The sequence below is a fragment of the Phalaenopsis equestris genome, unplaced genomic scaffold (genome assembly GCF_001263595.1).
Source record: "Phalaenopsis equestris unplaced genomic scaffold, ASM126359v1 Scaffold000124, whole genome shotgun sequence".
NCBI lineage: Eukaryota > Viridiplantae > Streptophyta > Magnoliopsida > Asparagales > Orchidaceae > Phalaenopsis > Phalaenopsis equestris.
This window is the reverse complement of record NW_018164566.1, coordinates 225,828-239,997: the sequence shown is the minus strand read 5'-3', so window position 1 is coordinate 239,997 and position 14,170 is coordinate 225,828. Positions and strand designations below refer to the sequence as shown.

The window sequence follows — 14,170 nt, the reverse complement described above, 5'->3', positions numbered from 1 at the left end:
GTGTGTGTGTGTGTGTGTGTGTATAATATAAAATATAATAATATGTACACACATGATGATATGTGTGATCACAGTGGTCATTTTCAGTGGGTCGATTGGCCACTTGCTCCACCTTCGCATGGCAATTCCGAGCCTATAAAATCAAGAAGGTTAGATCTCCATAGATGGTTATTTGCTTACTAGAGACAGGACCCATAAAGGAGTAAGGAGCAAATCATCTCGAGAATAAGTGCCCAAGGGTTGCTCTAGTAAGTGACGAGAAGATCTGCACTTAGCAAGAGGAACCAAATTAGGAGAGACATAAGCCCGCTCGACTGAATGAAGTGGGGCTGCATGATAACTTAGGTCTTGTGCAAACCAATCAATTGGTATATTTTATCCGATCACTATAGGAAATGGTTGGGATTATCTTAAATTGAATGAATCCTCAAAATATTATAGGATGACTATTGAGGTGCGATATTTGAAGTTCTAGGTTTAATTTTGAAGGGTGACCAAGACACATGCCAATAACAAGATCGGTGGTAGGTCACGAAGGTTACCTCTGATATGAGTCTCTATGGAGGTGACAAACCAACTAAATGGAATTGACAAAATATCTCAGTCGACTGGCACATACGGCAGATAGACTCATAAGATGAACTCATGCTCAATCAAATCAAAACCAATCCAAACAAGCAAAAAACTATCAAGTCTTTCACATGTATCCAAAAAGAGTTTAAAAATATCTTTCTTTTGATTCTTAAAAAAATAAGTAGAAGAAGAAGAAAGTCTTCATATAGGAACAACCTAACAGGTGGTCAATCCTTCTTCACAGTCAGTGTCGTCCTCCTTTCTGAGAGTTTCTTCTGACTTGTCCAGAATTAGGGTGGAGAACTCTCGTGGGTTGGAAAATTTGGGGTCGACCAGACCATGGTAAATGAATTAATGGATGACATAGTCCACCCCAAACCTAGGTTGACTTGTCAGGCTATCCTCATGCTTCTCCTTGGAAATAGAGGATGCAAACTTCTTCTTCAGGTCAGAAATCTCTTTCTTTAAGGCTATTATTGTGCTAATGGACTCCTGATTAGCCTTCTCAAAATTATCAAACTTTAGCTTCAGAAGGTCCTGATCATTGCAAACTCTCTTGAGATCTGTCTCCAGTGAAGCATCCTTTTTCCTAGCCTCATTTAGCACTTCTTCTAATTTAATCACGGCCAACCACAGAAAATGGGCTCTCAGTGCCGCCATCAAATGTCACAGATCCACATTCTAGAGGCGTTCCCAACAACGGAAGCATCTTAGGGTATGTCAGAGCTCCTCATACCACAGCAAGTTCAACAAGGCCAGGGGCATGTTCTTGTTCTCATCCGTCTATGATTACTAGTCTAAAGGCGAATCTAATATATCAAACTGCCTGCCAGACCTGAGGTATGTCCTCCCGGTGCCCCTCTACATGGGTTTTAACTTGAAGGCCTCCTTGCTTCTCTTCAAAGGAGGGGGATGTTGGATATATATTTCCTCCACCAGTTCCTTTCTCCGTTGATGGACCTTTTTCCCCCGGGGGAGGGCGAAGCCTCAGCATCTAAAGATGAAGTCAACTCTCTCAAAAAATAATTAGGCAAGGCAATAAGAGCGGACCGGCTAGTTTTGGCCCTTGTGGACATGTGATAAAGGAAGGATCACTGACCTGCAAATTTGGTTAAACGATGACAATTAGTGAATGCCAACTTTGGAGGAAGAGGGGACTGCAACTGCAGTTTCATTTAGAATCCCTTTGAAAATAGATGTTCTCCCATCACATTTGGCTGCATCAACAAAATGAGAAGCATATTTTTGAGGGATGATGGTAACATTGATGGTCACAGTAACTTGAACAACAATGGCGGCTTCAGAAATGGGGGTAAGGCATCTCAAGGCCACATTATAAGGGAGTGAGTCCTCATTTTCTATAGAATTGCCTAGCCATGGGAGCTGCTGCTTGCGATTTTTGGCGACTAACTTCTCTTTCTTTGCCTTGGCCCTAATCGCCTCAGAAAAATTCAATAGTGGCCACTGTTCCTCAGTCATATTGCCCCTCAACACATGGGTAACCAGCATCTCAGTGGTGATATGCGAGAATGAGAGATCACGGTCGATCAACATTGCCTTGTCGATGTTCATACTTGATGGAAGAGACTTTGAACTATCCACCACTTACTATGATGGCTTGATCCAGCTCCCTCAGTTACTAGAATAAGAACAAGCTAGAAACATGTTCTTCCAATCCTGTATCATATTTCCACTCTCACCATGTAGAGTTCCTTGCACACCAAAAACATGGCAAATCTCTCCTTATTAACCATGAATGAGAAAAAGTGCTTAAATGGGTCAATTGACCACAAAATATTCTTCTGACAATAATAGAAGAAGAAAGTCATTATTGCAGCTATCGAGTACAGGAGTACATGCACTGGAATGAACCCATACTTAATAAAAACACACCGGAGCTCTTCATACGGAGAAAACTGGAGGCTATACTTGAACTGGACTTGATAGAAGACCAGATTCCTACCCACGTCGTACATCTCTCACGCCAACCCCGACATCCTCTAAAGAGTGATTTTTTCATTAAAAATATATTTCCCCTGCAACTCCTTCACATTGTCATCCATTAGGAATGAAGGATTGACACCTGACACGCCATAACTTACCTAGACATAAGTCGACCATACAATAAAAGTGCATGTGTCAAGTAGTAATACACTTCAAGAGTACCGTGAATCGATCCAAATAGTGTAATATTTGTTTCCACAAAAAAATCTTTAGTTTACTATTTTTGTTAACCTAGCTTGGCGTTTATTAAAAGGAGATTTTAAGTTCTAATGTCCTAGCAAAATAAATACTTAACAATTAAAAGAAAAGCAGAAAATAAGAGGTTAGTTCGAGAGTTTCTTCATGATAGATGAGGCTCATGCCTATGTAAATCGGGGAACATAGTGATCATGATTTTTCCTAAATGTTTTCCTTCATGATTGTTGTTAATCGGAGATATAGTACTCCCCATGCCTAGTCTAAGTCAAAAGAAGCCTAGAATCAATGAAGTTGAAGCTTCCTCAATCCCTATGAAATTCTACACGGCCTTTCTAATCTTCTGAGATGATTACAAAATTCCACTGAAATATATCTATTCTCTCAGAAATATATGGTTAACCTTTTGTTTCTTTTACGCAATAGTTATAGGTCATAATTTCACGAAACATTTAACTTTCTAGGTGGTCAGACTAAGAGTAAATTAAGTTCATATTTTTAACTACTAACATAGGTCATGAATGCACAAGAAAATGATTAATGAAAAAAATTTACGGAAAATCCACGATAAATCCCTTACTCCCTACATCATAGAGGCACGAAGAAAAGCTTAACTGCTCATTATGGAGAAAATTATAGCAAAAACACTATGTGAAAATCCATTGCAAGCAATATAAATATGAAAAACTTATAAAAAATTGTTTCTTCTGGAAAGACAACTTATTTACCTCTTATACAAACTCTCTCACAACTCTCAAAGTAAAGAAGAAACTCTCCCCTAAAGTTTTCCACCTGAGGAGGAAGATAACCCTCAAGAGATCCCTCAAAATCTCTTTCAAACTCTCTTTTTTCAGCATTCAAGTCTTCTTAAATGAAAAATACCCTCCAAGAAGTCCTAAGATTTGATTTATAGCAATAATCATGGTTTGGGTGATAAAATCTTCTTTATAAAGTTCATGCACCTCGTTGGTTTGGTCACGCTTGTTTCTGACATGGTTACGTCGTCGGCTGCCTTGGTCGACTTGGTCATGCATGATTGTGGTGTGATCACACCGCCTTACTACATCATATGGCATTTTCATGTCATTTCAAGCATGGTCACACTATTTCCGGCATGGTCACGTTGGTCATGTTAAATAAGTCGCGTGGTTACGTCGCCTTTAGGCATGGTCGCACTGCTTCAGGGCACTTTTCTGCTTGATTTTCTCTTTCTAACTTGTTCATATTCTATTTCATTCATACTGCACTTCATGAAAAAAATACTTTTCTTAAGTATAAATCGGTAATAAATAAAGAAAATTTACATGTAAGTTATAGTGAAAATAGCGGGTAAAATCACGTAAAATTGATGCATGATAACACCCTCGACGGAGCTGAATAGGTTGGGGGAGTAATCGAGCACCATCTCATAGAGCAGAATGTGGCCGGAAGATGAAACATGAAGACAGGCCGAAGGCACAAAGAAAGAAATCAAAAAGTGTAAAGGGAAAGAAACAAATCCTTGCCCTATTTATAATTCAAGTGCATAAAACAAAGCATCACGAAGTGATAAGTGTCACACCAAACATCTTTTTGAATTTATTTATTTTTTTAATGAAAATAACATTAATACAAATCTAGAACAAAGTGCTTCATGAACGGCACTTCAAAGGCGACAATCGAGACATACCCCTTTGTGTCAATCTTTGGACGACCATCTCTCCTCCTAATATAATTTGATGCACCCTGACAGCTTTGCAATGGAACTTACCCAAATCGTTCAACTCACAAAGCACATCCAACTTGCGCAACGTCTCAGCCATCTCACTTCTCAAGGCAACAACCTCCGCTCGCAGGACCTCTACCTTTGAGTCTGTGGTTGCCCGGTGGACTGATAACTCCCGCACAGGATCTACGGCATAACCTCTACTCACTCCTCCCAAGGAACTGACCGACACTGCCAATGGTCTGGTCCTGTCTGCCTGTTGCTCCATGGATCTGAGAGAAGGTAGCTGCCGCCTTGATTGTTCCTTTTGAGAGTAGGTAGTGGGCAAATGATCTGGCGACCGGTGACCTTCCGAGGTGATTAACGGCAGAAGCCTCACGAATTTGACTTACAGACTGACCACTATAGTGGGGGCGAACTCTGCAACGTTCTTCGAAGGCCCACCACCTTCGCATCCCTCTGACCCAATCGATCCATCTGCATCATAGTTAACCTCACAAAGTTATTAAAAAAATGCTAATAACCATGGAGTCTCTTTGCATACCTTAAATCCAGCCCATTTTAGAGACAGCTCTCGAAACCTCATCCCTCTCCTGCAATAAAATACCTCCTTTTTGAGAAGCAAGGCAGGAAGAACTGACGACTGTAGCTTTCCTTAGCTCCTTTTATCTAACCTCAGCCTTTTAACCCTGTTGGGTCTTGTTGACCCTCAGCAATCATGTTTGCATCAGACCCATATGCCAGAGCTTCATGGCTAATCTTTTCGGTGACCATTCCTTAGCGTCATTAGATGAGTCGACTATGTCGACCGAAGTGGGTTTGAGCCTCAATTGGTTTTCTTTCTTCACACTTTTCCACCTCTTTACATGAGTCGGGGCCCTAAGTCCTCCATGGCCAAAATTTTGGGGTCCACGTCGAGTCGACTCGTACCATCAGCCATGATGTGCCTCGACTATCTGTGAGAAAATGGAGGTTAAGGTGCAATGTCAAGCCTATGACTCTATTTACGAAGCATGCATGGCACAAAATCCAAAGGGAAGTTAATTATTAAATTAATTTCCTTAATTGCAGTCCTATTGATTATTAATAGTTCCTCAGTACTTATTATAGCCGTCACTTTCAAGAAGCAGGAAAACTCGGGGAACTAATATGTATGCACTAAAACTGTTGACACGAATGTCAAAGCAATCAAACGACCAAGGATAGTGGTTATATGATCAAGGCATCGGACTAGAGGAGTATGAGCCAAGCCGACAGCTCAATGACTAACCGCTTGGTCGAAGTCAACCGACATATTATGATACGGGATTCACTCGGAGGACCACACCTACGGTATCAACAACCTAAACTACTTATAAGGGCATGCGATCACAACTAGTCAGCAACCAGCTTTTACTTTGATTGGCGTGATCGTCACTCGACCAGTCACCTTAATCGATTGAACTCAAACACGTCGACCGACTGATTATCACCATTGTAATACAAATTTAGTATTAAACCAACACATTGATTACATGAAGGGTGGTTTTCATAATCGTCTCTCTTTTTCGGTAATTGTATGAATACACTCCTTTTGAAAAAGGGCAAAAAGACGAATAAAGGGGGCCATGATTTGATTATTTTTTTCAGGGCCTCTCTACCGAGAATGTACACACATTACTCCTCCCTATCCCACCTCTAACTCTCGAGACATACCTCTAACTCTCGAGACATGCATTTCCGAAACACAATTGAGGATTCAACAACAATGATTACATTTTTTTTAATAAATCAAGTATTATAAATTATGAATTAAATTGAAGCTACGTTATCTCGAATTTCTCAAAGCCGGAGAACTCAACATTCTGCAAAAAATTTGAATGCTAAATTCCGTTCTTCGAGCAAACGTGCTACTTAAAATCTCCGTTCTCACTAAACAAAAGAATAAAAAATAAAGGAATTATAAAATAAAAAAAGATCTGCATTCTTAATTTAACTGAAAATGTAATATATTTTTAACAAAATATATTCGCAATTTATAATGGAATTGTTGCAAAAGACAGTCTCCATTTCTAGCCTCAAATTTGCGGAAAAAATTTGCGTACATAAGACGTAGGCAGAATTGCGTACGTCTGTAACCTGCAAACAGGTTACAGGGAGGATTTCAGGAGGTTATAACCGCGTTATACACCCTGTAACCTCCCTGTAACCTCCCTGTAACCTACCTATATATGAAAACAGAAGCGCGGAACTTACTCGAAGGTACAGGTAGGTTATAGGGAGGTTACAGGGGGTATAACGCGGTTATAACCTCCTAAAATCCTCCCTCTGCAGGTTACAGACGTACACAGCTCTGGGTACGTCTTATGTACGCAAATTTTTTTACATCGTCAAATGTTCATTAAGCTAGCAAATCTCATGCCTTGAATAAATTAAACCATGCCCAAATCAATAAAACAAAACAATACAAAATTTAAACGGGGAAAGTTATGTCTTAACAACCTACCACAAGTACGCTAATGACTAATTAATCGTCTTCAAAATCAAATTGCTTACAGCTAACAAGCTGTATCAAACATATAATTTTATGCAAATAGTATCATCCACAATCTTACCAAACTATTAAATTAATTAGCGCATGTTTTGATTCTATATCATGCAACTACAAATCATAATCTCTTAAAGTCTTCGAACTAGGGGTGTAAACGAGCCGAAAAAGAGCGAGCCCAAGCCGAGCTCGTGTTCAGCTCGTTTATATTTCGAGCTCAAAAAGTGTGTTCGTGTTTGACTCGTTTGCTTAGCGAGCCGAACACAAGCCGTTCACGAACAAAGAGTCATTTTGACAACCCTAATCACGTAGCCATAAGATATTAAGGATTGGGGCAAGATTTAAAACATCATTTGAATCTAATTTAATAATTTTTATTATATCTTCTTCATTAATACTTTTCATTAATTATAAATCTTTGTAGCCTTGTGGTCAATTAATTTTTTTTAAAAATGCTACTCATCAAAGATATATATATAAATAATTGATTAGTGGTATTTTGAGCCAAAACGAGCCGAACACGAACAAACAAATATTTGTTCTCGTTGTTCGTGTTCGGCTCGTTAACTTACCGAACGAGCCGAACACGAGCTATTCATGAACAACAAGCCGGTTTGACAGCCCTATTTGGAATATTGTAAGATGCCTTTAAATCATATGCATGTGACTAAATCTGCATGCTAGATCGTATTAATTAGTTGCTCTTTCCAACGCAACAAAATCGTCCAATACATAAGTTTTGACTTAATAATGTTAAGATGCGTCTTATTTCTATTTCCTCTCTGCCTTTTGTTTCTTCCTTGCCATGGAGGAAAGGACAGATCTTCTGTTCCTTATAACTGAGATGCAAGAAAGTCTTATAAAATATATGAAGATATTAATCGGGATCTCCATTGATTGCAATGTGATTATTCTAGTTTTTAATATCCTAATTTTGCGTGCAAGTGTAGAGCAAATTAAATGCGGGAGTTTAAAAATTCAACAATTTGGTTGGGATAGACACAAACACAAGTATTATGTTGGAGAGCATGGAACACAATGCTTGCTTAGTTTAATTCGAGGGTATTCAAAATTTACCATGAGCGGCATGATCTTACGAAAGGCCAACGAACTCGACAACCACGCTACCTTAAGATTTAGACACACACCTATGATCCCAACAATTATACTACCATGCAAAATGTCTAAGTTTTGCTCGGTCAATTTTCAGTCAACCATTACTACACAATGTCAATTTCATAGCCAGGTTCTTATTTGGCAATCGACCCTAGCCACCAGGATCTTGAGGACCAATCTAAACCCTAAAGCACACGTTACAATGACCTTGATGCGCTTGACCATTTTGAATGTTACCTCAAGCCCATCGATAGCTACTCACACTTGTGAAGATATCTAAACTGACACGACCTTCTAAAACGATGGGCACAACACGTTTGTGACAGTTTAATCGTCAGTTTCCATAGCCAACGGATTTGAGTCACCAAACCGATGAAACCCCTGAGCCATCCGAAAATGATGGGCGTGACACTTTTTCGGCACTTTAGTCGTCAGTTTATATGACCGACGCATTAGTGACTTGTAACCGATGAAAATATTATGTCAAAAAAGTGATGGGTACGACACTTTTCTAACGAGTAAGTTGTTGCTATTACCGACAGAAATCAATGATTAAAAATTGTACAAAAAAAGCAATGGCATTAAATCGTCGGTTATGTGTCAGTAGTTAAATGTCGTCAGAATTTTAGTCACTTCTGAAATTAACGATAAGCGATTTACTTACGAGCTTAAAACCGTAGATAAACGGTAAGAAAGAATAAAAGTGACAATTTTTTTCATCTTATCAGACAGAACTTACCCATCGGAAAAAACCTTTATTCATACAGTGAATGAGGAGCAAGAGTATTTATGATAGAAAAACTGAATTCAAATCTTAGAAAAACTGTGATTTTTTGACACCAAGCAACACTTTAAGAAAATTAAAACTAAAGACTAGAGAAAAAAACTAATTTGTCACCATAACTGACAAACTTAAGAATCAAATAAATCATTGTTTGAATAATGAACCCCATAAATAATTAAAATCGACCAACTCTAAGTTTTTATAACCACGCCCAGGCATAGCTCTCTAAACTGTGAACCCTATGCTAGTCGATATATACAAAAACACATGTCCATACACACCCTAGAATAGTCCAGACTAAAAGCCTTGGTTAGTTTACTAGGTATCCAATAGATAGGGTTATAGACTATGGCCTATAAAATAAATGACCTATCTCTTTGGACAATAAGGGTATCCTATAGTGCAGTAACCCATGGTTACCGATGAAGATACCCCAAAAACAATTAATAATAGGGCGTTTTATCATAAGTCATTGCTATGACAATAAGGGTGACCTCCTGTTATTTTATTGGTTAATATTGTAAGGATATTAATGCACCCGAGATGATAGAAAGCTATAAACATCTTAATAGAAGACATAATTCCAAAATTTAGACTACTCCACATATAACCTCCTACTTAGAGTCATTTAGGTTAAAGTTTCACCTCAATATAGAAAGTTGATACCTTTTCTACCCCTAATACAAAATTTAATAGATTTAAATGGACTTAAAGTGAACTTTAACAAGCAATGATAAACTTAATAAATCTTTGAAAGTTTTGAACCAACCTTAAATATAACAAATCTTAAATAACTTTATCAGTCAATTTTGAAATTGAATTCGACCAACTTTAATATATTTTCAAACAAATAAAAAAATTTTAAACTTATAAAATGAACTTTAATAATTTTAAAACTAATTTAAAAAATTAACTTAAAACTCAATAATTTGACAAAAAAAAAATTTTACAGCCTTAAAATTTTTAAGCTAATCATTTTTAAAAATGTACACTCCCTCTTTAATATTTATCAACCTATTTAATTTTAAAAATAAATTTTTAAAATGAAATTAACTTAATAAATTCATGTTGCTTAGCTCAAGTGAAGTCAAGTTTTATCCAAATGAATCTTTTATCCATGTCTTCAAACTCTAACACTCTACAACGTTTATTGATGATCAAGAAATGTATAAGGCATACCTTTAATCAAGGGTGCTCTCAGCAGTAATTCTTGAGATGTAATTAACTATAAGAAAACCTCCTCATAAAGATACGAAACTTCGGGTTAAAATAAACTTTATCTTACACTAATATGATAAGAGAAAAATTTTAGTTTCGTAGATCCATGAATCACACTGATTTTCATCGTTCAAGTGATTAGATCCATTTTTAAGGTAATTTTTCTTTCATTCAAGGTAGTATATTATTCTTTGAATATCGTATATGATCATTTAGATATAAATCTTTCAAGATCTGTGGTGGCTATTATAAAAACCTCACAAAAAAAAGTTAAGTTTTTATACTACTTTTCTTAATATTGCCAACGAGTAGCTATCCTATGCAAATTATATAGCATTTAAAGGGGAAAAAATGTGATGAAATCTAGATGTAGCCAAAATGAAACTAAATTCTTTAATTAAGTTAATTATAAGGTCTAAAGCCCATGGTCTTCATAATAATTTAAATTTTATTCTTTTTTATTGAAATAATATTCAATAGTTAAATTTTATTAAATTATATTTAAATTTTAAACTAAAAAAAAAATTCCAGCTTATTCATAAGAGAAAGCCAAGTAAAAAAGAGTTAATTTGCTAGTCAAACAATAACATAGCTCAAGTTAAGTGTGAATGAAGCTCGCAAACTATTGGATGAAACTAAGTGCTTATTCCTTGTACAAACAATGTTTCAAGCATGTTTGAATTTTTCTCAAAATGTAATTCAACAATTTTCATATTTAACATGAACCATTATTGAACTATATTTTAACCATGGTGAAATATCTTTAGCAACTTAAATTTATTTAAACGACCCGACTAATCTCTGATCTAAACCATAAACGACAATAATTTTACCCTTGCATTAACTATGTTGAAACCATATTTTAATTCTATTTAAATCATATTTAAACCATGTTCAAAAAAAATTTTAAACTTATTTCATTCATTTTTAAACATGGTTCAAATCTTATTTGAACTTTACTCAGTACTTCTTCAAAGTATTCTTAACTACTATTTGAGCATGCTAATCAGGATTTAAATGTGTTTTGAGTAAATTTCAAACATTATTTGACATGATTTAAGTATTGTTTGAAATATTTTTCAAGGAAGATTAAATATTTAAACATGATTTGAATATGGTGTAAGGTTCAAATAAGAATTAAACAAAATTAGAGAGAGATTCAACTATGCTTGGACAAAGTTTGAAAACAATAAATGATAATGTATATATAAAATAAATTATAATCTTATAGCTAACCCAATACAATGAGAAGTATTATATTGCTTAACGAGCAAAAAATCATAATAGGGGCCTTATACTAAATCAAAGTAATTAAAAAGAAATTAGCAATAAGGTGACTACAATCACAAAATTTATAATATAGTAATTAAATTTCCTATACAACTGAATATAATCACATCGATATCGTCTATAACAGAACATAGTTGCCCTCTCTCATTATCTAATAGTATCTATATTACAATCAAGTAGCTAAAATTTATGGATTATAGGCATTTTAAGACTCCATAAAATGCAACCTTGTAGAACCTCAGTCAAATTTTGACCAACCTTCCTATGGCTTGTTCAATCATTATTTTAACCTTAATCGAACATTCATCAAGCATTTTTCAAACTTTGATCAAATATTTTTCAATCATTATTCAATTCATGACCAAACTTTCTTCAATCATTAAACAAAATTTTTTGAAACATTTTTAGCATTACTAAAACCTTGTTAGATTTTTTTTAATTCATAGTTAAATCCTTATTCGAATATGATTTCAAATAAACTTATAATGCTTTTGGTCATGGCTCGAACATACTTCGATCAAGGTCATAACAATTTTTCATCGATGTTCAAAGCTAGAAATTTGATTTGTAATATCTTTCTAAGTTTAGGCTCCATGTGTAAATAACTAGATGATTAGACATATCATCACTTAAAATGAAAACAAAAATCATTACTTGCTAACAATAGCCATTAGAAATAGAAAGACATTGATTATGAAGACTCAAATGCAACTATTTGTGCAATGCTTCATGTATATAATGCCTAAGCTTCTCTTCAAACATTAAGCCATTTTAATCCAAATGAAACACTCAAATATTCTTTTTCTAACAAATAAATTAATAGGTACATTTCACCAATTTAAATTGTTAAATTACCATTAGAAATCCTGCAAGCTGGTACTTTTTCGACTGACCCCACTTCATCTGTCAAATCTGTCCCCAACTAAAATTCTATAATAAATACATGGCACACAATTCACGTAGTGATTATTGTGATCTATTGTATTACACAACTACAACAGTAAGCCATTAGAAACAAAACAAGCAATATCTCCTAGAAATCAATGGCAATCCATAATCCAGCAAGGCACTAATTTCTTCAGAGAAACACTATATAAGAAGCCAAGGCCATCTGTCACTTTCATTAATCACTTGGAATCTTCTTCCCTCTCTCTCATTCATTCTTCTCAAAGATGGGGAGCAATCAACATGGAGATTTTGGATTTGGGACCGCAAGATCATCATCTAATTCCTCAAGGAGAGGGAAGAAGATCAGCTCAGAGAAGCCAAGGAAACCTCAGAGAGGACTTGGGGTGGCCCAATTGGAGAAGATTAGAATTCAGAGCCAAATGATGGATAATTATAACATGCAATCACTTCATCCTCCCTTCCATAGTAATTTTCTCATGGTTTGTATACATCTTTCATAAAATCATTCCATTGTATGGTATGCTTATTAATGATACTTTTGTTACAAATTTAACCCTGTACCTGTACAAAGCAGGAGGATGGCATGAGACAAACATCCAACTTTCCATCATCTTCCCCTACATCTTTTCAATATCCCAAATTTTCGGTGGGTAGATTGCTTCCTATTTGCAAAAAGAAGAGAATTTATACATACAAATAACTTGATTTTAACTTTGTTTCAGAATCTGTACGAAGATAATAGAATTGGAGAATCATACTCATGCACATCAGCTAGGTACAGTATGATTATCTTTTAGGGTATATGTATTTCATATATGACTGTTAACTTGCTTCTGTTGTAATTTTTTTTTTCTAGGTTTTTACAGCCTGATGGCATCAATGGTAATTCATATGCCAATTATCTTGGGCAGGTGGCTAATTTGCCACTCATGGAGGTAACTAACTATGTATGCCAGCGCTGATTCATATAGAATTGATGAATAAAAGTTGTGTCAGAATCTCATAATTTATTTTTATGTCAGAAGTAGTAAACAAATGATCAAAAAAGAAATGAATTTGAACATAAATAAAAGTCTTTTTGAAATAATTAGAACATAGTCATTTTGTACTGCATTGTATCTAGCTTATTTATTTTGTCCTTAAGACTAAATGACAATGTTTCCTTTTTTAAAACTTTATATATATAACTATATATATTTACTATATGAATTAACCATAAACTATAAGCGCCATTGATTTTTTTTTTTTTTGTGACAGGAAACAATGGAGAGGAGATATCTGCAAAATCAAAGCTACTCTGCAGGATCTTTAGGCCATGTCTCAGATTCAAGCGACTCACAAGAGCTAGACTTGGAGCTCAGGTTATCACTTTAAGGAACCTGCTGAAAGCCTTATTAATTTTGATAACTGATCATATTCATCAAAATTGTTTTCTTGTTTGTCTATCTATTGTACATGTATCAGATGTGTAAAATGATAAAATTTATGAAAAGGAATTTCTTTGGTTTTCCTTATTCATTAGATGTATGGTTTTAAGAACTAAAATAAGTTTAAAATTAATAATTTGTTTTTTTAGTATATTTTATTTGCATCTTTTTTTTTTTTTTGGATTAATAGAAAATTATTTGAGTAATAATTTGTAAATAAATGTTTTTTTTAAAGCCACTGAAGATCTTGTTAAAAATAATTAAAATGATTTCAAAATTTTTTCAGTATTTTCAGACATAATTCAGTTTTCTGGACAAGTTAATATTGCAAGATGAATATTAAATAGATGATGAAATTAGAAGATATATGCCAAAAATAGAAGATAAATAAAATTTAAAAATAATGCTAAAAGTACTATTTT

The 14,170-nt window shown here is 35.0% G+C and overlaps 1 protein-coding gene across 1 annotated transcript; it reads left to right on the top strand.

The window, feature by feature from the left end:
• Nucleotides 1–12,584: 12,584 nt before the first annotated feature.
• On the top strand, nt 12,585–13,798 carry LOC110021230 (protein SPEAR3-like). Its single transcript, XM_020719643.1, has 6 exons — nt 12,585–12,800; nt 12,896–12,967; nt 13,044–13,096; nt 13,178–13,256; nt 13,579–13,682; nt 13,786–13,798. The coding sequence occupies exons 1-6, from the start codon at nt 12,585–12,587 to the stop codon at nt 13,796–13,798; spliced, it is 537 nt and encodes a 178-aa protein (XP_020575302.1).
• Nucleotides 13,799–14,170: the final 372 nt, after the last annotated feature.